This window comes from Cetorhinus maximus, chromosome 20, assembly GCF_964194155.1.
Source record: "Cetorhinus maximus chromosome 20, sCetMax3.hap1.1, whole genome shotgun sequence".
Lineage (NCBI taxonomy): Eukaryota > Metazoa > Chordata > Chondrichthyes > Lamniformes > Cetorhinidae > Cetorhinus > Cetorhinus maximus.
In genome coordinates this window covers 20,970,962-20,991,631 of record NC_135898.1, presented here as the reverse complement: position 1 = coordinate 20,991,631, position 20,670 = coordinate 20,970,962, and the positions used below count along the sequence as shown (strand labels likewise).

The window sequence follows — 20,670 nt, the reverse complement described above, 5'->3', positions numbered from 1 at the left end:
ACCCTTTCAGGCAGCGCGGTCCAAAATAAATGAATCTGGAAGAGTGCAGCAGGAGAGCTCCGACATTCTGAGAGTCAGGAGGAACAGGGGGGGGATTTGGTCAGTTTTAAAGGACGTAGGATGGAACTGCAACCGGCATGTTTGTCGCCCCGGTCGAAACGAAGCGCCGGTCTGGTCGCAGCAGAACCTGAACGAGAGACAGGCAGAGAGAGAGACAGAGGCAGCCGGAGTCAGTGAGATACAGACAGAATCGGAGAGCAATATGAGAGAGCAAAATAAAGAACGAGAGGAAAGAGAGGGACCAAGAAAGAGAGACACGGCAAGACACATAAGAAGGTGTACGGAGAGTACGGGAGAGAAAATGCGAGATAACACGAAGAACAAACAGCACAACAGAGAATACAATAGTCTGGAAAAGTGGCAGGCAGGAGATTTAATGAAGATAATACAATTTGGACAGATTCTAGTTAGTCGATCCTTTTTTAATATCTGTATATAGCATACGAGCACCCAGACTGGATCCTCTATAGCAAAGGAAAAGAGCACAAAACTCGAATCCTGTCGGTCCAACCCCTGCTTATTCAATCCTATTTCCCTCCACAAACACGTGGGGTTAAGATTCACTCTAACCTGTACATCGATCTTGCACATTGCGAGTCTAGCTACATAACCTCCTGGATCATTATTACTTGTGAAATGACAAAAACACATTATTTAGGAAGTGTTGGGATGTGAGCAGGTCGGAGCTTTGCCACGAGCCAGTCTCTCTTCTGGGTCCTTTCCCCAGAAATAAGATAAACTGGGCGTTACAAATCCTGAATTATCGTCCTAACCTCAGAATGTGAATCCTCTGCCCCCACCCCCACCTCTCTCCTGCACCCCAGTGTCACCTCCAGATTTTACCCCGAATTCTCTTCCAGGCTGTTTACCGTGTTCAGCATCGTCCACGTTTTGCCCACCGGGCAGAAACAGGCCATTCGGCCCAGCTGGTCCACGCTGGTGTCTGAGCTCCGTCCTTTCTGCATTTCACCCCATTACCAAATGGAAAAAGATCTCTGCAGAAGTCTTTAGCGTCAAATTGATTTGACACGGCGAGCATTCGTACTGCGCGCAGCTGGGGGTTAAAATTAGCACATATACAGGATTTCAAGAATAATTTCTGCTACCAGTCTAACACAATCTCTTCTGGTCAGAACGGTGGTGGTGATATGTGCAGCCAGGAATAAAATGCGCTCATTTCCCGTCCATTTCTGGCCGTACAATCGCAGAATCTGTGTTCCCAGCAGGTGAGATTCTGCCTCTCAAATGTGCTATCCGAAAAATGTAGCCTTTTGTTGTCACTTCGTCAAAAAAAAATCACACACAGACTGTCAACTGTTAAGCGGTGAGAATAGCACAATCCATGCAGCAGTTGACCGATCGGTGTAATTCCGGGAACTTTCACTGAACAGGACCAAAGCGCTGAATGGATGTGCTTAACTGTGGATGGAAGAGTTGGGTTTTTCAGCATTGCGCTGGGGCCAACATTGAACTCGCGTAAATAGCACCACCTAGTGGCTGCACAGATAAACATTCGACCGAAAGGCTGCCCTGCAATTTGTTTGCTATGGAATCTTATCCCAAAGACAGGACTCCCTCGGTGGACTATCATTTAAATGGGCCCCAGGTTGCTGACAGTATCAAGAGTTTTCGTGTAGATGCATTAGGAAATGTGTTTCCCGAATTACCTTTGACAGAAGCTTTGTGATGATTAGCCAGTGGCTGGTACTTTCCACTATTTCTAGTTAAAGTCTGATTTCAAAACTGTTGTGATTGCCTCTGCAGTGCCCATGTTTTTTTTTTAATTCTCAGATCTCCTAGGTTTCTTTTGCTGATACCAACCACTAAAGGCTACAACTTTCTTCCAATTGAGCAGGAAGTGTCAGGGGCCCAACACCTTGCCTGTTTCTTCAACTTGCCTGAATGACGGTCTTTAACAATCGGCTCTTATAGCAGGGGTCTCGTGTGGCCTGCTAGTTTTCTTTCAGACTGATAATTTTATCTTCCCTGGGGCCAGCAATGGCACACATGGGTTAGATACAGAGTAAAGCTCCATCTACATTGTCCCCATCAAACACTCCCAGGGCAGGTACCGCACGGGGTTAGATACAGAGTAAAGCTCCCTTTACACTGTCCCCATCAAACACTCCCAGGACAGGTACCGCACGGGGTTAGATACAGAGTAAAGCTCCCTTTACACTGTCCCATTAAACACTCCCAGGGCACGTACAATACGGGGTTAGATAAAGAGTAAAGCTCCCTTTACACTGTCCCATTAAACACTCCCAGGGCACGTACAGTACGGGGTTAGGTACAGATTAAAACTCTCCTTACACTATTCCATCAAACACTATTCAAACCTAAGGAACTGCACTAGAGTAAGGGCAGATTAATCATTTGTCTTAAAGTCAATGACAACCTGCAAACCAATAGGTCAGGTTGGATTGCAACAATGGGGAGTTAGGGGCCAGTCCAGATAATTACAAGTTTCCTGGGGATCGAATGGGTATATTTGGAGAAGGTTTGAAGTGCGTAGGTTACTATTCCCTCATTAACATTACACTGCAGGATCCCCCACTCCCTTTCTTGCTTTGCATTATTCTCCACATAAATGTTAACCTCTGCTATATTTGGAGCTCCAATCTAATTCTTCACTGAAATTATGTTTTTGATTTGTTCTTCAGGAGTTTCAGTGCTTGACAGATCCTGACTGTGGCCCTGGGAGATTCTGCCTCACTTCCCATCATGAGCAACCCATCTGCTCTGCTTGCAGGGGACTAAGGAGACGTTGCCAACGGAATGAAATGTGCTGCTCAGGGAGCCACTGTTTAAATGGTAAGAATTCAACAACAGCAGCACGCTGTTTCACCAAACATCACTGTTGTTGTGCCATGTTAAAGTGAAGTAGGCTCACTTTGCATTACAGCCTGAAAGGACTCCAGACCAAACTGGCTCCAGCTGTTTGCTGCGTGTCAGTCCTTCTGTGGTGAAGCTGGATGATTCCAAATAATATTGGTGTCAAGTACGAACTTGACTCCTTAGGTCACTGCTGGGTAATTGAATGGCTGGATTTTCTGACTGTCATTATTTTAAAGCTAGAATAATCCATTTCTGTTTGGCATCTGAACATCAGTATTCAAATACTCCAGGTCAGAAAGTCAAGTCCATGTTGTCTGGTGTTGCCTTCTCACTGTTCGCTGAGGGCCACAAATCCAACCACTGTCTTGCTCAAGATCCACTTTTGAAATGGTGCATCAGAGACTGAGGGAATGGAGTCAGTGTCATGCCATCAAACTGATTGGAGACCAAAGTCACCCAGAGAGAAACGGTTAAAATAAATTCGCTGATCCCATACTCCATCTTCTGTTAAGCACAGAATTGGTACATTATGCAACTATTTCTAATTTGCTCTATAAGTCCTGCCTTTTAACAGAAATCTTTAGGAGCAGAAGTGGCAGCTCAGCCAACAACCAGTGGCTGGCAGGAGGAGAATGGAAGTTAGCGGTACATAGTGCAGCAAATCTGCTACTTACATGGGTGAAGAGGGTTGGGCTGCAAATCTGACATAGCTCAGGGGACAATACCTCAGCAGTAAACCAAGCTCTTTCATTCTCTGAGTGCTGCCTCCTAGACAATGAAGCGATCCCTCAGTAAAACCTGCCTTTCAGGCTACCAAGGTCCAAGTGGCCACTGTTGAGCATCCTGCCAAGTTATGGGTTAATAACTGGACTTCTTTGTATCTTGGAGCACCGGTTGTCCAAGGTAAACAGGTTAGCAGTAAGGTTCCACAGAAGAAAGTATGGCTTATCTTCTGCTTCAAATTTCTGAGTATTATCAACAAGAAATTGTGTAAGGAAGTGGAAGTAAAAGGGCAACATCAACCATGAGTGGTTTCTTTAGTGTATAGGCAGAGGGATCTATTAATTATAGTATAGAAAGGTGATTAATAAACCTACTTCTCAAATGATTCAAGAACAGTTGAGTCAGGTAGTCTTGGTTGACAGAAGTATCTTTGAAACAACTGCAATCGTTTATATGAATAGACTGTTTTCAGAGGATTCAGGAATAGATACATCACAAGGTGATACATACCTTTGATGTGGACAAACTCAGGTGTACAGGGAGTTTGATTTTCAAGTGTTCTTCAGAGGACTCAAAACGATAGAGGCAGAAGCCAAAATCAAGTCAATCTCTGTGTACAGTTAGGCCAATCATCAATGCTGTATTTGATTAAAGTCTGTTCTGTATACTCCATCAGTGTCTTCAGCTTACTTGAAGTGAGTACAGCCTTTCCAACATAGAAACATAAAAATAGGAGCAGGATTAGGTCATCCGGCCCTTCGGGCCTGCTCCACCATTCAGTATGATCATGGCTGATCCTTTATCTCAACATCATACTTCAGTGCTCTCTTCATACCCCTTGATGCCTTTAGAATCCACAAATCTATTTATTTTCTTCTTAAATATATTCAGTAACTTGGCCTCCACAGCCCTCTGTGGTAAAGAATTCCATAGGTTCACCACCCTCTGAGCAAAGAAGTTTCTCCTTATCTCAGTCCTAACTGGTCTACCCTGTATCCAGAGACTGTGAGCTCTTGTTCTAGACACTCCAGCCAGAGGAAATATCATCCCTGCATCCAGTCTATCCAGCCCTGTCAGAATTTTATATGATCCCTTGGTATTGCTCCTTCAAAAGTGCAGCACTCTCTTTGTATTGCTCATCCAACAGTGCAGTGCGTCCTTACCACTGCCTCACTGACAACACTTATTCAGTGTTGCCCCCAGCCACGACAGTGTAGCACTCCCTCCCCTCTGATATTGCAGTGCTCCTTCAGTACTGCCCCACCTACAGTGAACCACTCAGTACTGTCTCACCAATCATGCAGCGCTTGTTCAGTAAGCAAGAAAATAAGTGAGTACTGAGTAGCTTTTTCTTGTTTTGGGATTTATGTCCCCAGCTTTGCTGATTCAAAAAACAAAGCAATCTGCAATTCTATCTCTAATCCCTTGGCATTTCAGTCCATGCTCTCCTTTCTTTTGTTTTTTTTTATTCACTCATGGACAAGGCCAGCATTTCTTGTCCATCGCAAATTGCCCTTAAGAAGGTAGTGCTGAGCCTGCTTGAACCACTGCAGTCCATGTGGTGTAGGTATGACCACAGTGCTGTGAGGGAGGGAGTTCCAGGTTTCTGACCCAGCAACAGTGAAGGAACGGCCATGCATGGGAACATCGCCATCTGCAAGTTTCCCTCCAAGCCACACACCATCCTGACTTGGAAATATATCACCGTTCCTTCACTGTCACTGGGTCAATACCTGGAACTTCCTTCCTAAAAGCACTGTGGATGTACCTACACCACATGGACTGCAGCTGCTGACTATTACCTTCTCAAGGGCAATTAGGGGTGGGCAAATAATGCTGGCCTAGCCAGCGACACCCACATCCCCTGGATGAATAAATTAAAATCCCAAGTCAGGGTGTTGTGTGGTTTGAAGGGGAACTTGAAGGTGGTGGTTTTCCCATGTGTATTCTGCCCTTGTTCTCATGGGTGGTAGGGGTCACGGGTTTCGAAGGTACTGTCGAAGGAGGCTTGGCGAGTTGCTTCTTGAAGATGGCATACACTGCTGCACCAGTGGAGGGGGTGAATGCTTAAGCTGGTGGATGGGGTGCCAATCAAATGGGGTGCTTTGTGTTGGATGCTGTTGAGCTTCTTGAGTGTTGTTGGAGCTGCACTCATCCAGGAAAGTGGAGAGTATTCCATTACTTTCATTACTTGTGCCTTATAGACGGTGGACAGGCTTAGGGGAGTCAGGAGGTGAGTTACTCACAGAATTCCCAGCCTTTAACCTGCTCTTGTAGCCACAGTACATATCTGGCTGGTCCTGTTAAGCTTCTGATCAATAGTAACCCTTAGGATGTTCCTCGTTCATGGCTGCTCTTCTCTAATCAATTCATCTCCAACCAAGATATGCCCTATTCCTTTTAGGTGCATTCAATTGTTACACTAAAAGACCCAGAAATGGGTTTTGTCAAGCCAAAAGCATAATTAACATGGGTCTTTAAAAAACAAGCTTACCCCTCAGCATGCGGCAAATAACTTTTTCCAATGCAGTGCTGGAAAGCAACACATTCCAGGATCATGTAATCAGTGTGTCTTTTGAATAGACTTGAGGCTGCAAACAGAGATAAATATACATCCCGGGAAGGGGTCAATTTTGATCCCTAGTGAGCTAGTTCATCTCAGCCAGGGTGGAATGACAATGTTACCTAGTTACCTGGCACAAGTTCTTGAGATAAAGGACTGGAGCAATTAGCTCTGTGATATAGCTATTTGGACAGAGCACTAAAGCCTCCCTGCCTCCCACTGTATTGTATTCCAGCAAGGAGCCCAAAGCTTTCAACAGGAGAGAAAATTAATGAGGTAAAACAGTACTGTTACATTGATGAAACCTGCTGGATGGCCACACCAACCTTGAGGATGCAGCTGAAGTACGAACTGCACTAAAGGCAGAGTGATAGGGCCTATGAAAACTTTAAAGCTATAAAGAAAAATATGCAGCAAGGGTCTGATTTGTCTTTGAAACCAGGTCAATCTTAACTTGCTAAATTCAGACAGCTGTTTTCTTTCACCTTTCCATTCACAGGAAAAATTGCTTGCTAGGATGAATTTTGTTAGCACTGTACCTAGATTTTTCCAGGAGACAGTGTTGAAACTGTTTTTCACTTCTAAGTGCAATTGGCAGATGAAGCTATGGATACTTCAGCAATTGGTAGAGAAACTCGGGTTTTGCACAGATATCATGCAAAATTTATTAACTGCGTGTATTTTTGAAATTTCCAAGCATATAAAATATATATTGAGGGATGAGAATGATGTAAGATATTTAAAATCATACATCTGTACACATTCCTGACATCGTCTCCATTATAAATGCCGCCCTAATGGTGAATATGCAAACTTTTCACATTGCACTTACACTTTCCTGCCAATGGAGACCACCTCTAATAGGGTGGGAGGTGCAGGTGAGAGATAATTACAATACACTGATTTACCTACAAGTGCGGCTGGTCCCACTGCCTCTGCTGCTTTACCATTGAGCATTGCTGGTCTCTCCACTGATGCAATCTGCCTGGGATTATGTCAATCATCAAATTTAGCTTTAGAAACAATTATAGTTGAAACATGCTGATGTGGTTTCATTCTCACCTATGATCCTACCCCTGTCTTAAAATTAAAGTTACTTAATTTTGCAGTTTTATTATCTCTTACACCACAGAAAGCTTAAAGTGCTGCATGTTGTTTGACCAATTCACTCCCCAGGTGCAATACCATTGTACCCTGAAGTGTGTTCCAGATATGAGGCAACAAGTGCCCTCATTTGCACCTACAACTGGGGATCCCTCTTCAAACTACATGCATACAGACATACCAGGATGGAAAGTTATGTAGCGCTAAAAAGTCTCAAGCAGATGTCATATAACTGGGAGTTAGAAACTCCCATCAGTGCACATTTACCAACCTCTAGGACAACAGGATGTTTACACTATCAGGTGATTGCTTTACACTTATTATATATTGCATATCACATACAGAAGGTATTAAACGTGAACTGTTATTTATTTAATTTTTTATTTAAAAGACTGCAGTGTGCCTCAGTGCAGCAGAGGGTTTTTTTCAAATGTACCATTTGGTTTTGAGTTATTAGCATATCTGTGTCTCATTATGGCATCTAGTGACACAAGGTTGGGTTGGATTTAGTGACAGGCACAATGTTCTGTGTAGAAAGTAAGTTCAGGCCACAAGTAGCAGTTTTCATATGGCTGAAATGCCTCAATTAAGTAACCTGTACACACCAACATATTATCAGAAGTACTCATCTCCATGTTGGCTATGAAACAACAGGGGAAGCAGAAAAGTCCCTGTAGATCTTCACTAATTATTACTTCTAGACACCTTCTGCTTCTGTTACCAGCTTTTAACATGACTAACTAATTTTCCTTTCATCCATGCCTTGATTATATTAAAAGTCTTACATATGGAACTTTATCACATGCCTTCTGCATATTTAACCAAAATCCACTAACTTGCCTTCATCCACTGATTTAGTTCTAAATTTGGTTTACTGTCCAGAGTCCCATGATAATAATAACTTTATGATGTGTTACTACCTCTTACTTCCAGCCTGTTGCTGTTGAAATCCTTAATCATGCTTGTTTCACCTTCAGACTTCATTTTGCAATGCCTTTCCTTCTGGCCTCTCATCCATCTTATGTGAAACACAGCGGTCTCCATCCTGTCTCACTCTAAGTTCCATTCCCAAATGATCTGCCCCTCACCCCCTCCCCCCCCACCGTCAAGTCACTGACTCTTCCACTTCCAGAATATCAATGTAACCTCATTCATGTCTTCATATCCTTCCATGATCTTTCCTATCTGCCCTAGAACTGTAACCACCTCCAACCACACATATCAGGACATCCTTTGGTTCTCTAACTCTGACCTTTTGAGTGTTGTCTCTTCCCTTTTACCTCTCCATTGCAAGTAGAGCTTTCAGTTGCCTAGTCCCAATTTGCTAAACCCCTTCCACTTCTCTCTCCTCATTGAAAATATTGAGAATACTTTTAAATCAGGTATTCATTCTCCAATCTCTCCTTTTGTGTTCTTTATGAAATATTTTGGTATTGTTTTTATGTTAAATACACTACAGAAAGGAAGTTAGTGTTGTCGATAGGAGGGAGAATCCTATACAATTTAGATCAGCTGTAATCTAATTGAATGCCAGAACAGGCTTGAGGACCCGAATGGCCATTTCCTTTTCTTATGTTCCTACAAGGTGCAACAAATTGAGAGTAAAGAAGGGAGAATGCATAGCAAAACTGAATTTAATTGTCACATCTGTCTCTCGGGGAAGGTAGAAAGCATAGCTTCATCATAAGGAGGGAGAAAAAAATCAAGGGTCTTTATTAAGTTTGGAAGACCCAAAACACTATTGGAGGGAGGAAGATCTGAAAAAGTTAAGGAGTTTGAACGCTTGAGAAGCAGTGATTTTGAGGTAGGACAGAGGGGGAGGCAGAGTGTGTAGGATAAACCCAACCAAATGTTATTTTTTTTGCTTGAAGCTCCAAGAAGTAGAAATAAAGTACAAATGAAGCCAGGCAAGCCATGAGAAATATTTCCACGCGCTCATGAAAAAACATTTTTGTTGGTGATGTAAACAAGGGTTTGACAGAAATCAGTGCATGCTTCTCCTATTCATTGATCTTGTCTAAGCTTTTTGGGAAGCTTTTTGCCTGCACACAGCTCGACAGGAATGCGAAAGGAAAATTCAACGAAAAAATGACCATAGCGACCATCTACTACATTAGCAGAGGTTTGTGAAGAGGGTAGCTGCTCTCTGACTGGGAAAATGTGAGTTGAAAAAGGGATCGACAACAAGAGAAAAGAACATTATCACATGAAAAATACTCCTTGATGATTGAACATACACAGGATATGTAGCAAATTATTGTGAGTGAACACTTGTAATGACCGAATGCAATTGTTGTGGCCAACCTGGTTATTCATCCAACAAGGAAATTAACTGTCTCCTCTTGTGAAGTTGAGTCCTGTATAAAGTTGAGAATCTTTAACTTCACTCACATTTCATCAGAAATCTGCTTGGAAATACACCTTTGAAAAGTATCTTTAATCTTAACTCCTTTCCCCTCATCCTCGACTAGCCTAAGGCAATGTTTTTATATACAGCTGCATCCTGCGTAAATCTACACCTACCACGGTTAAGTGTCACACAATAAAGTTCATTTTAAAAGCCTTCCCATCTTGTGAACACAATTCGTGGTAAAGTACAGAAATTGTTTGAGAAGATTTATCCCTCGGGAAGGTGGGGGCTGGGAGGAAGGGGCGTTGGCAATTTCTGACAGATGTGTGTTTTGTTCTCTTCCTTTTAGATGTATGCACACGATCAGAAGAGCAGACTGTGGAGAAGCCATCTGAGGCGACACAATCACAGAAAACAAAGGGTAGCAAGAGGGCCAAGACTCAAAAAATAAAGGAAACTCGGCGGAAGAATCAAAACGAAAAACTCGACAAAGCACAAATGAGCAAAGGTAATAGATGTGACCAGCCCTAGCTGCCCACTTTTGATTTATGCCACTTCTGCTTTACCTGGGTTTTTACTCCACTTCAACATGAGAAACACCCTGAGTCTAAATGATCATGTTACATTGGAGTTCCTGGAAAGTAAAGACCTGGACACATCAGTGGCCACACTGGGGAATCCTTTAATCCTGCTCAAAATCAGCAGATTATCTCCATTAAAATATGAGTAATTTGATATAAACATTCACTGCTTGGAGTGAAATTGTGATAAAATATGGGAGTTAAACAGAAATGTGAGTTCAGTGCCAGAAATTATTGATGGTGCCCTTTAACTGAATACTTTAAATCACACACACTTCCATATTCAGAGTCCAGCTGTGCAACTGACTGTAACATTGGAACAGGAGTAGGCCTTTAAGCCCCTCCAGCCTGATCTGCCATTCATTGAGATCATGGTTGATCTGAGACCTAATTCCATATAGGACTGCAAGTTATTACTGAAAGCTACACTACACTATATTCACATTTGCTCTATGTGCTGGTAGAATTGTAGAAGCTGGTCCATTGCAAGTCTTTTTCTCCATTTCACTTTTCGACCTTTGCAGCGAGGATTTATTTCAGTCACATAGGATTTGTGTGCAGGCAAAAAGCTTCCCAAAAAGCTGAGGCGAGATCAATGAATAGGAGAAGCGTGCCCTGATTTCTATCAAACCTTACATTACCAACAAAAATGTTTTTTGATAAGCGCATGGAAATATTTCTCATAGCTTGCTTGACTTTATTTCTATTTTATTTCTACCTCTTGGCGCTTCAAGCAAAAAAAATAGCATTTGGTTGGGTTCATCATCATCTTATGTTGAGGCTTCTTGACATTACAGAATTACCATTATTGGCTGATGAACTGTTAATGTCACTTTGCTACCGATATACTGATGAACAAATACTGGACATAAAAACAAAACCTTTTCAAACTTTTAAAAGTTGGAACTGGATATCAGGGAATTTATCTGCGTAGCATTTTTCCTCGAGGGATTACATGGTTGGTTGGTATATAACAGAGCAGATTCCACGTGGAACATGGAAGGAACTGCACTGGCTGGCCAATCGGCCTTTGCCATTCCCAGTTTGTATCCTTAAAACCACTTTTATGAATGGTCTTTAACTAGGACTCCAACAACCAATGTTAAATCTAATTTCGGAGACTGGCAGAATATTTGTCCCCTGCCCCCTCTACCCCGCTCTGTACACTCCATCTTGACTAAATGGCTTCTGTTTTGAAATTTACAACAGCAGAAGTTATTGAAGTAATTTGTAAAATGCTGCTGCAAAGCACTGTTCCAAACCCTCCAGGGATGTTACCAAGAAAGACACTTCAAAGTGCTTTACAGCCAATTAAGTATTTTTGAGGTGTAGTCACTGTTGCAATGTAGGGAAAAATGGCAAAAAAATCGTGTACAGTAAGGTCCCCACAAACAACAATGAACTAAATGATCAGAAAATTTGATTTAGTCAAGTTGGTAGTAGCTAAATGTTGCTGAGGCACTGAGAGAGCTATCCCTACTCTTCTTTAAATAGTGCTACAGGATCTTGCATATCTATCTGCGAGGACAGACTAGGCCTCGGTTTAATTCCTCTTCCAAAAGACAGTACCTCCAACAATGCAGCATGCCCTCAGTACATCACTAAAGTGTCAGCCTAGATTATGTACTCAAGTCTTTAGAGTGGACCTTAAACCCACAACCTTCTGACACAGAGGCAAAGCTGAGGCTGACACCTGAATTGTATCTCAACAATCACACTAAATGCTCTCCCTATGGTAGTCTGTAATTATAGTATTTAATGGCAATGAGCTTTTTATTACTTACCATCTGACTTGAATGAAGCTCAACCAATTTATTTTTATAGCTATGGAAATCCAATATTCATTTTCTCCTTCATTGCTAAAGGCATAATTTGGTTTCAATCCTATAGCAATTATTGGTGCCAAGAAAACGTAATTGACTTATTGTGTTTTACATGTCACAGTTTAATAGCTCACTGGCCAGGCAGTATTACGTTTGATGTCTTACAGTCAGCATCACTACCTTCAGTGAAAAACATTGCAAAGTATCTGTGGACCTCACCAGAGAAGATACTTAAAACCGGATAAAACTGTATTGTTAGCACGGGAGTGGGTATCTCAAAACATGTTGGGAAGGGTCAGCCAGTACTTTGGGTAAGGGCAGAGCACAAGGCAGATATCTGGAACCAGGAAAGGCTGTTTAGGGAATGGAAAAGTAGATGCTTGAGAGCAGGGAATGGAAAAGTGGGGGTTGAGGAGGGGAAGGAAATTTCCTATATTCTTAGAATGTAACAAAATTGCAAAGTGTTCGTTTATGATTTTGCTAGACTGAATGAAGCAGAGGAGGAAGAGTATGTACCTGGAAGTAGTACAGGCTGTGTTGGGAATAGATGATCTAGTTCTGGAGAACAACGCAAGCTGGGAGGCCCAGTGACACAGTATTTACCTATCCTTGCAACTGGATCTGAGATGCATCTCCGGTGACAAGGCAGCAATCAACAGCAGTTCATACAGGCTCCTCTTCCATTCTTTAGTGGTCAGTGCCAGAAAAGCATCAATAAAAACCTGTCAGCATGGCCTTTCTCCTTTGAGGCAAGGAGGTTAATGACGGTTAAGTTCTTGCTAGACAAACTGAAGGTGGGGCAGGCCATCTCCTTAGAGCAATAGTCACTGTCCATGTCTGAGATGGGTATCTATGACACATGCTGAGTTGAGCAAGGTGGATGGAAACTGGTAGAAGCGTCATCAAAAAGCAGAGAATGGTGGAGACTAATTCTTGCCTTTTATTTATATTTTTTGCAAAGTTGTCTACATGATGAGCTGAACAAAAGTGTTTGTTATTCTTTGCATTACTTTTTTGAACAAAGTTTAATGAGATATTGCAGCCAGAAAATCCTGCTCAAAGTGCCGAGTTGTGGCGGGAGGAATGTCAGCAGTGGACAGGATTGTCTTTACTTTGAAGTAGTTCAACAGCCTGTCCACACTTACTCTCTGGGCTTACATATGAAGAGTGACCGACCACTTGAATGAGGAACTGGTGGGCTGTTGAAGCAGTGTGACTGTACACTAACAACAGTCAGCACCTTCAGGAGGGGATCTTAGGAAACTTTCAAAAATAACTAAATTTAAAAACTAGAAATTAGCTTAACAATTACATGAGATAAACGTAACAGCATAGCTATTCTCCTACCCCTCTTCACCTCATAAATAGTTTTAATGCAGAAGCAAAGCACTTCTCCAGCATCTTGTGGAGAGCATACAGCCCAAGCCACAACTTTATAAATACAACTTGTGAATTAATTCCAGAAGTTTATAATTTATTAAGTATGTGGAGAGTTTGCTTTTCGGATGAGGTGAATCTTCTGAATGTTTCACCACACGTTAAACTGTAGGGCTTGGAATCAGGCATGTTATTAATGTAACCATCAATGCACTGCGGAGTCATTGCCCTCCACAAGGCAATCAGACCAAACACTGTGCGAACAAGCCTGCAAAGCTTAGTGGCAGGACCTCCACATACATTTATGGAGAGTCAACAACCTGGTGCATTTTCTTTCCAATTCCAACAGTCATCATAAATTTGGTTTGCTTTTACGACAAAGGTCAGTCAGTGTGAGGTGCAGATTACCCTCTCACTTATTTAGGTTACTGTTTTATTTCCTTCCCCCTACCAAATTGGAAGAGAATAAATAGGTTTACGATCATTTCACAATCTAACAGCAGATGGTACAAGTTTTTGCTTAGTTTTTGACCATACACACAAAAGTTTTGTCAAAAATAAAGAATTTTTGTAAATTAGTTTATCAGCATTTTTAAAGTTGAGCATAGTACAGATGGGGTAAATGTTGATTTCTGTTGATTGTTTCTCCAAAGTACAGAAGTTCAGTTAAGGAACTTGAAATTCAATGAATGCGCACTGGAGTTTTGACCTCTTTTGGTTAATGTTAGCTATTTAAATAGCCAAGCTTTTTATTTTGAAGCCTCTGGGCCACAAGGATTCAATAAACATTGTTAGTCTTTGATATGATGAAATGACTGCTGATCCATGTAATTAAAAGTCCTGCAGTTTGTTCATGACTTTTGTTCCAACACGTTTTCAAAGGATCTTAAAATATATTAAAGAAGCAAGCCAGCCGGGGGCGGTGAAGCTGATTGACAGCAACGTCTGAGGTCTGTGAGCAGGGACAAAGTCAAGGATTGCCTCACATCTTGGTGGTTAGTAGCCTCTGACTTGGGAGTTTAGCTCTAGTTGCTTGAACCAGTTGTCAGGTAGCAAATGGTCCAGAATAATCCAATTCCATGGTAACCTTTGGGCATTCAAGGAGTTAGCAACCATTTTCAGGGAATTAGTTACGTTGAAAGATAGCTTGGGATGCACCTTTGGACTTCACAAATCAAAAATGGTAAATTACTGTGAATGCACAATGTTGAATTGAGCAGTGTCCATTTACCTGTCCTCTATTAAATAAATTATCACCTGGTTTATGGCCCAAGACTCACATCTAGTGAAGAGGGCAATCAGGTGGTGTCACATGATACTTTTCAGTAAGCCACAGTACAGTGTCAAGCTTAAGCCCCAGGTCTCATTATTGGCTGTATAGATATTGGGTCGATAAAATCATGCCACAGGTATGCAATCAATACCTGACCAACACCACCTTCATTTAACCAGAAATAGGAATGTTTCTGTTTGGCTGAATGAGGTATGTTTTTTCTCTAAAAGAAAACTTTCCTGTCCTCTCTCTGCCATGACCAATTTTCTTCTTTTGTCTCCTGAAGACACGGCAGAATTTCTGGAGGAGGGAGATTCCTAATCTCCTGTCATATGCCATTTCGCTGGGATTTCTTCTGATCTTCTGCTCAAGTTACAGCGGGAGTTCAGAAGAGCCTGCGGAAACTCTACTCCACTGTCTTTTGCTGAGGTACTGTTTCATGAGCAACAGTTGCCGTCTGGTATTCATCCATGTGCTCATTTGTTATATTGGAATGTCAGCAGAGTGTTGCCCTGCAGGAGGCTCCACAGCTGAGTCTGATCCTGTTCTCACTCCATGCTGAATACTGGATCGTGATCACCACTGAGAACCTTAATTTTGCCACTCCCCCGTGCACAAGCATTTGGACTAATTGTAGTGCCTCTGTTTCCATCCAAGTGGAAATCAACTAACTCAACACAGCAGAATCTGTGATTTTTTTCAGAGCTCTGAATGGTTTAGACCCAAATTGTTTATAATTATAAGGTGAACAAAAGTTGGTTAATTTCCACAATCAGAGAGGTTGGAAAAGCTTTTTTTATAAAAAGCTCCAGTTGTATCATTGCTCTGTGACAAAGTTTATTGGGGTTCAATATGGCATGGTTGGCTGACTAATTTTAAAATATAATTACTCCTATGGTTAGTATTTGGCAATGTATTTATTCTTGGCTGGAACAAATCACAGAATACAAGAGCAGGGAGATTTTAACTGTATAGAACACTAGTTAGACCACAGCCTGGGAAAAGATTGGATAGACTGGGGTTGTTTTCTTTGAAACAGAGGAAGCTGAGGGGAGATTGAAATGAGGTATATAAAGTTATAAAGGGCCGAGACAGAGTAGAAAGGAAGGGCCTATTTCACTTAGCAGAGAGGTTAATAACCAGGGGGCATAGATTAAAAATAAGTGGTAGAAGGATTAGAGGGGAGATGAAGAACATTTTTTCACCTAGAGGGCAGTAGGGACCTGAAGCTCATTGCTCGAAAGTGTGGTGGAGGCAGAAGCTCTCACCACATTTAAAAAGTACTTGGATGTCTACCTGAAGAGCCATGTCCTGGAGAGCGAAAGACCCAGTGCAGGAAGGTGGGATTAAGCTGGGGCGCTCTTTGTGACCAGCATGAAAACAATGGGCTGAATTTCCTCCTTCTGTGTCATAAATGTTCTATGATTCCCATTAAAACAATTTTTTAAAGGGTGTGAAAGCCAATTTCAATGACCATGAAGCTATTAAGTTTCATATCTCTGAAATACTCTCAATAGAGTGATGATATGTAAGACTCTTGAAAATGTAATACTTTAATTTGTAGATCAAGCATGGTCACAAATGATTGAGATATTGCTGAGATATTTTCTGTGGACTGTTGGGTTTTGCTGAAATGTTGCACAGAGACTGCTAAATAATAACAACATCAACCAAAATAGGATAAGTAATGGTTCACAATATATTCCCTGCTCGATACAGTTACTTTGTACACACCTACCAACAATAATTTGTATTTATATAGCACCTTTAACAATGTAAAACAACCCAAGGTACTAAGCATGATGTTATCAGACAAAATTTGAGTCAAAGGAGGAGATATTAGGACAGATGACCAAAGCTTGGTCAAAGAAATAGGTTTAAAGGAGAATTCTGAAGGAATGGAGTAGTATCTAGCCCAAATACATGGTAAAAGAATCTGGAAAAATCCTCTCCCACCTCCATGGGCAACCAAACTAGTCCAAACCATCTTTCCCTTTGTTAACAAATAGAAATTGTTCAAAATCAAACAATAAGATGGGAAAAAGACACACTTGGTCACCAACAGTATTTTCTAAAAAAACAAGAAATCTTACATTTTCTATACAATCTCTTACAACTCTTTAAAGAATAACACAAGTAAATATGGAACAAGAAACAAAGACTTTCATGCTATTGAAATCAATCCTTATTACCGTCTCTGTAGAGTGTCACTGTTGCTGACTTCTACCAACTCGTTAGGACTTTGTCTTAGTGGGGGCATTCCCATTTATGCGTCAGAAGGTGTAAGGTTCACACTCCACATCAGACAGTCCCGCTTATTGGGGGTTGGAGCTATGGCTCTGAGTTCTAGGTCAATAACCTATGGAATACTTGTGCCTGATGGGTGTGGGTGCCCCTGTGTGGGTGATGGGAGTCCATTAAAAACCCTCTTGTCATAAAGGATGGTTACAATGGTTGAGGTCTGTCAGATTGCTAATCAGCCAGTGAATCCATCCATTCAAGAGATGACTGTAGATATGAAAACGACCAACTTTTTTTTTCTCTTGAAAGGTTTGAATAAAAACATTCCAAGATTTCTCCCAAGCCCTTGAGGTAATCTTGGAATCTCCAGGACTAATGTTCCAATTTCTATTTTTGAACACTGTCCAGCTGTATCCAACAGCTGACATTTATGTGTAGCTCCAATGGCACCCAAACTGGTGTGTCCAGAGCGTTTTAAGTCCACTAACTTTGCTCATCCATATGACCACCAGTTGTGTCCTTAATTCAATATTCATGCAACTCTGCTAAAATAGAATTGACCTCATGTTACTGGAACTTTACCCTCGTATCTAATCCTCTGAATCTACTGACATAAATCAATGTTGCATGAGTGCTATCTAGCGCTATGCCCACATTTAAGGTTAAACACATTGCTGCTATGTAAGCAGTGCAAAATACAAAAATCATCACAGAGACATGATTACAAAGTTCTTACCTTTGCATCCTGCAATGAATATTTAATTATGGAGTCTTCACTTTCACTATAGGATCACTCTCAGACTATTTACCTTGCCGTAATGTGTTGCAAGGACATCTCATAAACCAATTCTTGGACAGTTTTAGGATGACCTAATTATATGATAAGAATTCATCCGCAGTGTTGTCAATGCATTTGTGAAGGTATTTATTTCCAATCTCACTAGAATAAACAGTAGGACAGGCTGAAAATGCCAATTACAGGTGTTAACATGGGAAACATATTCAGTGAAATCTATACGACAATGAGAACAATTGTAAACCGAATAAATTAATGAAGGTTTGCTTAGGAGATACATTAACAAACTAAAATGAGTTACTCTCACTTCCAAGTGACTGCTTTACATTAAAATCATGAAGCATATACACACTCAAGTTTGACAAATATGTATATATAAGCAGGACTTAAAGCTCTTTTATAAAAACAGAGCTACATAAATGCAAGTTCTTTCTGAATACTAGAAATTCACGGTCTAAAGCTACAGAAAAATATATGTCTGTCAGATGAAATGTAAGTGAAATTAACTTTGAATAAGTTAACAAGAACCACAAACTATTGGAGTGTCATTTGAGAAGATTTGAAGATATTTTGACATGTGCATGATTCTAAATTAAGTAACAAAATAAACTTCAGTATGAGAGACAACTTTGGGTGGCTTGATGCAGGTTCAGAGAAAAAGCTCAGTGAGCAAACACACGAAGATTCCTCTTCAGGGGGAGTACTATAAACATAGAGTAGCTAACACTGGAACACATATAACTTGTACAAATAGGTCAGCAGTGAATTGCTCTCTTTCACTTGGTGTGTACTTTACATATACAGGAGTTGACACACACAAACTCATTTCCAAATGAATTATTCCTTTACTCTGTTGGTGTACTGTACACATATAGCTGACATTGATTGATACATGAACTATATAATATAGGAGTAGGTGGAAGGGGAGATTCTTTCTTTTGCCCTGCTCAGTATGTACCATACCAGGTGACAAAGAAATGTTTTCTTTTAGTTGGCATATACTGATAAGAAATACTCTCTATATGTTGCAGGGTTGGAAGGAGAGACGTGCTTGCGAACATCAGAGTGTTCTGCTGGATTGTGCTGTGCTCGTCACTTCTGGTCGAAGATTTGTCGGCCTGTACTGAAAGAGGGACAGGTTTGCTCGAAACGAGGTCGCAAGGAGGGCCCACAGGGGCCAGAGATCTTCCAACGGTGCAACTGTGGCCCAGGATTAGCCTGCCATAACCAAAACCAAGGCACATCACAACGCAACTCCAGACTACGGGTCTGCCAACGTGTCTAGAGAGAGCGAGAGAGAGAGAGACCCCAGCCCGAACACTTCGTGCAATGACATGACAACTTACCAGGATTGGCTCTTGCACCAGTTAAAGTAAATTTAAATCTTTTTAAAAAGCAGAAAATATGGAACCCCATGCATCAAAATGGACACAAAAAGTATTAAAATGAGCTCTGTGAGGTGAAGCACTTGAAGTACAGCAAGGTTTGTGTGGTGGAAGAAACGTTAGCTGATTTGGTCAAATTTTACCAATAGATGAAAAAGTATTTGATGGACAAAGGTGGTGCCCAGTCTCAAGGACAAGTAACAGAACACAGGTTTAGGGCAGAACAAACCAATGCAGTATTTCAATAAAGTAGGTGAAAATTTCATACAATGGTCACTTGAACTGAGAAAAATGTCCAGCAGTACAATTCAACACTGTGCCCTTCCACACTTGAGCTGTGTCTGTGGAAAGCAGTCTGAATCATAAACATAAGGCAAAAGAATGAATGGGCACCTAACTTGGGAGGGTGGGAGCAGAAAACTGCTTTCAATTACTGAGGCACACTAAAAGTGTTAAAATAATAGCATGAAATGTTAGAAATATTCAGCAGGTCAGTTAACATCTGAACTGGGAAAAGCCGAATGCATGTTTCAGGTGAAACTCTGACAGAATTAAAGGGTCTGCACATGAAGCATTACCATGTCTCTTTCAGTTGTTTACTGGCCTGCATTTCACATCTGTAGCACTGGCAGCTCTTTATTTTTTCTCTACTATAAATGTTTTTCAACCTGACAGCTTATAGTTACCGACAGGGAGCCTGTGCATACCCAGATCTCAATAACTAAAAGAAATAGCGGAGCAAATTCTCCTGTGAATAAAAAATTAAATTCAATTTAGGGTTATTTTGGAAAATGTTCTACAATTGAGAAAGTCGTGAGTTTGTGGATCACACCAAGGTCTGAATGTGATTTTAAGTGTGTGTTTTGGACTATTGCCTGTTGAAGTGTTCCACTACTTCTTCTATGTGTTTAGCATCTACTTCACCCTGTATCAAGGTAAAATATGCTACAAAATTTTAAAGAAAACTAATTGTGTAAATTCACTAACACTGAGGTTTGCATTGTTTTATTAATTTGTTGAAACTCCATCAACAATATTGGACTGACATCACAGCAAAAATAATTAGGATGAATCCACAAAGAATTCACCAATTCTTTTCTTCATATCTTGTCTCTCGCCCATACTCCAAACTTTAAATCCTTGTCACCTTTTACTGCTGCATTCTTCATCCCTGAACCAACATGGTGATCTTCTCCCAAGCCTCTGTGAAGTTGTAACGTCTAAGAGGTCTTCAAATCCATGTACTTCTTTCCTTTTTGTGCTCCTCAGTTGTACCATGTATATTCTCCACCAGGCAGCCAGTCCAAGTGGATGCAATAGAGCTGCTTGAGAAGTTTTGTCTGCCAACTTTCTGTCTCTCCGTGATCTGTGCTTGGCAGTCTACCCCCTCCCCACCCCCAACAGCACCACGTGGCAAATGGAGATGCAGTTCTGCATCCAACAGCTCCATCACACATTGTGTAGATTCAGAATAATCCACTATTCAAAATAACATTTCATGCAAAGCTAAGTGTTAAATGCATCTTTCAATATGACCACACCAGTTGCCGTTTGAG

The 20,670-nt window shown here is 41.2% G+C and overlaps 1 protein-coding gene across 1 annotated transcript; it reads left to right on the top strand.

Moving 5' to 3' along the window:
- The first annotated feature begins 2,294 nt into the window (after positions 1-2,294).
- On the top strand, positions 2,295-20,095 carry LOC144694944 (dickkopf-related protein 4-like). Its single transcript, XM_078565738.1, has 3 exons — positions 2,295-2,874; positions 9,988-10,146; positions 18,761-20,095. Exons 1-3 carry the CDS (start codon positions 2,844-2,846, stop codon positions 19,012-19,014), a joined length of 444 nt encoding a protein of 147 aa, XP_078421864.1. The 5' UTR covers positions 2,295-2,843; the 3' UTR covers positions 19,015-20,095.
- The last annotated feature ends 575 nt before the right edge of the window (positions 20,096-20,670 follow it).

What these genes read in the sequence shown, in the direction of transcription:
- LOC144694944 (XM_078565738.1), top strand. Translation starts at nt 2,844, where the DNA reads ATGTGCTGCTCAGGGAGCCACTGTTTAAATG. An exon ending in AGGGAGCCACTGTTTAAATG is followed by an intron (nt 2,875 to 9,987) that starts GTAAGAATTCAA and finishes TCTTCCTTTTAG; the next exon opens with ATGTATGCACACGATCAGAA. An exon ending in CAAAGCACAAATGAGCAAAG is followed by an intron (nt 10,147 to 18,760) that starts GTAATAGATGTG and finishes TATATGTTGCAG; the next exon opens with GGTTGGAAGGAGAGACGTGC.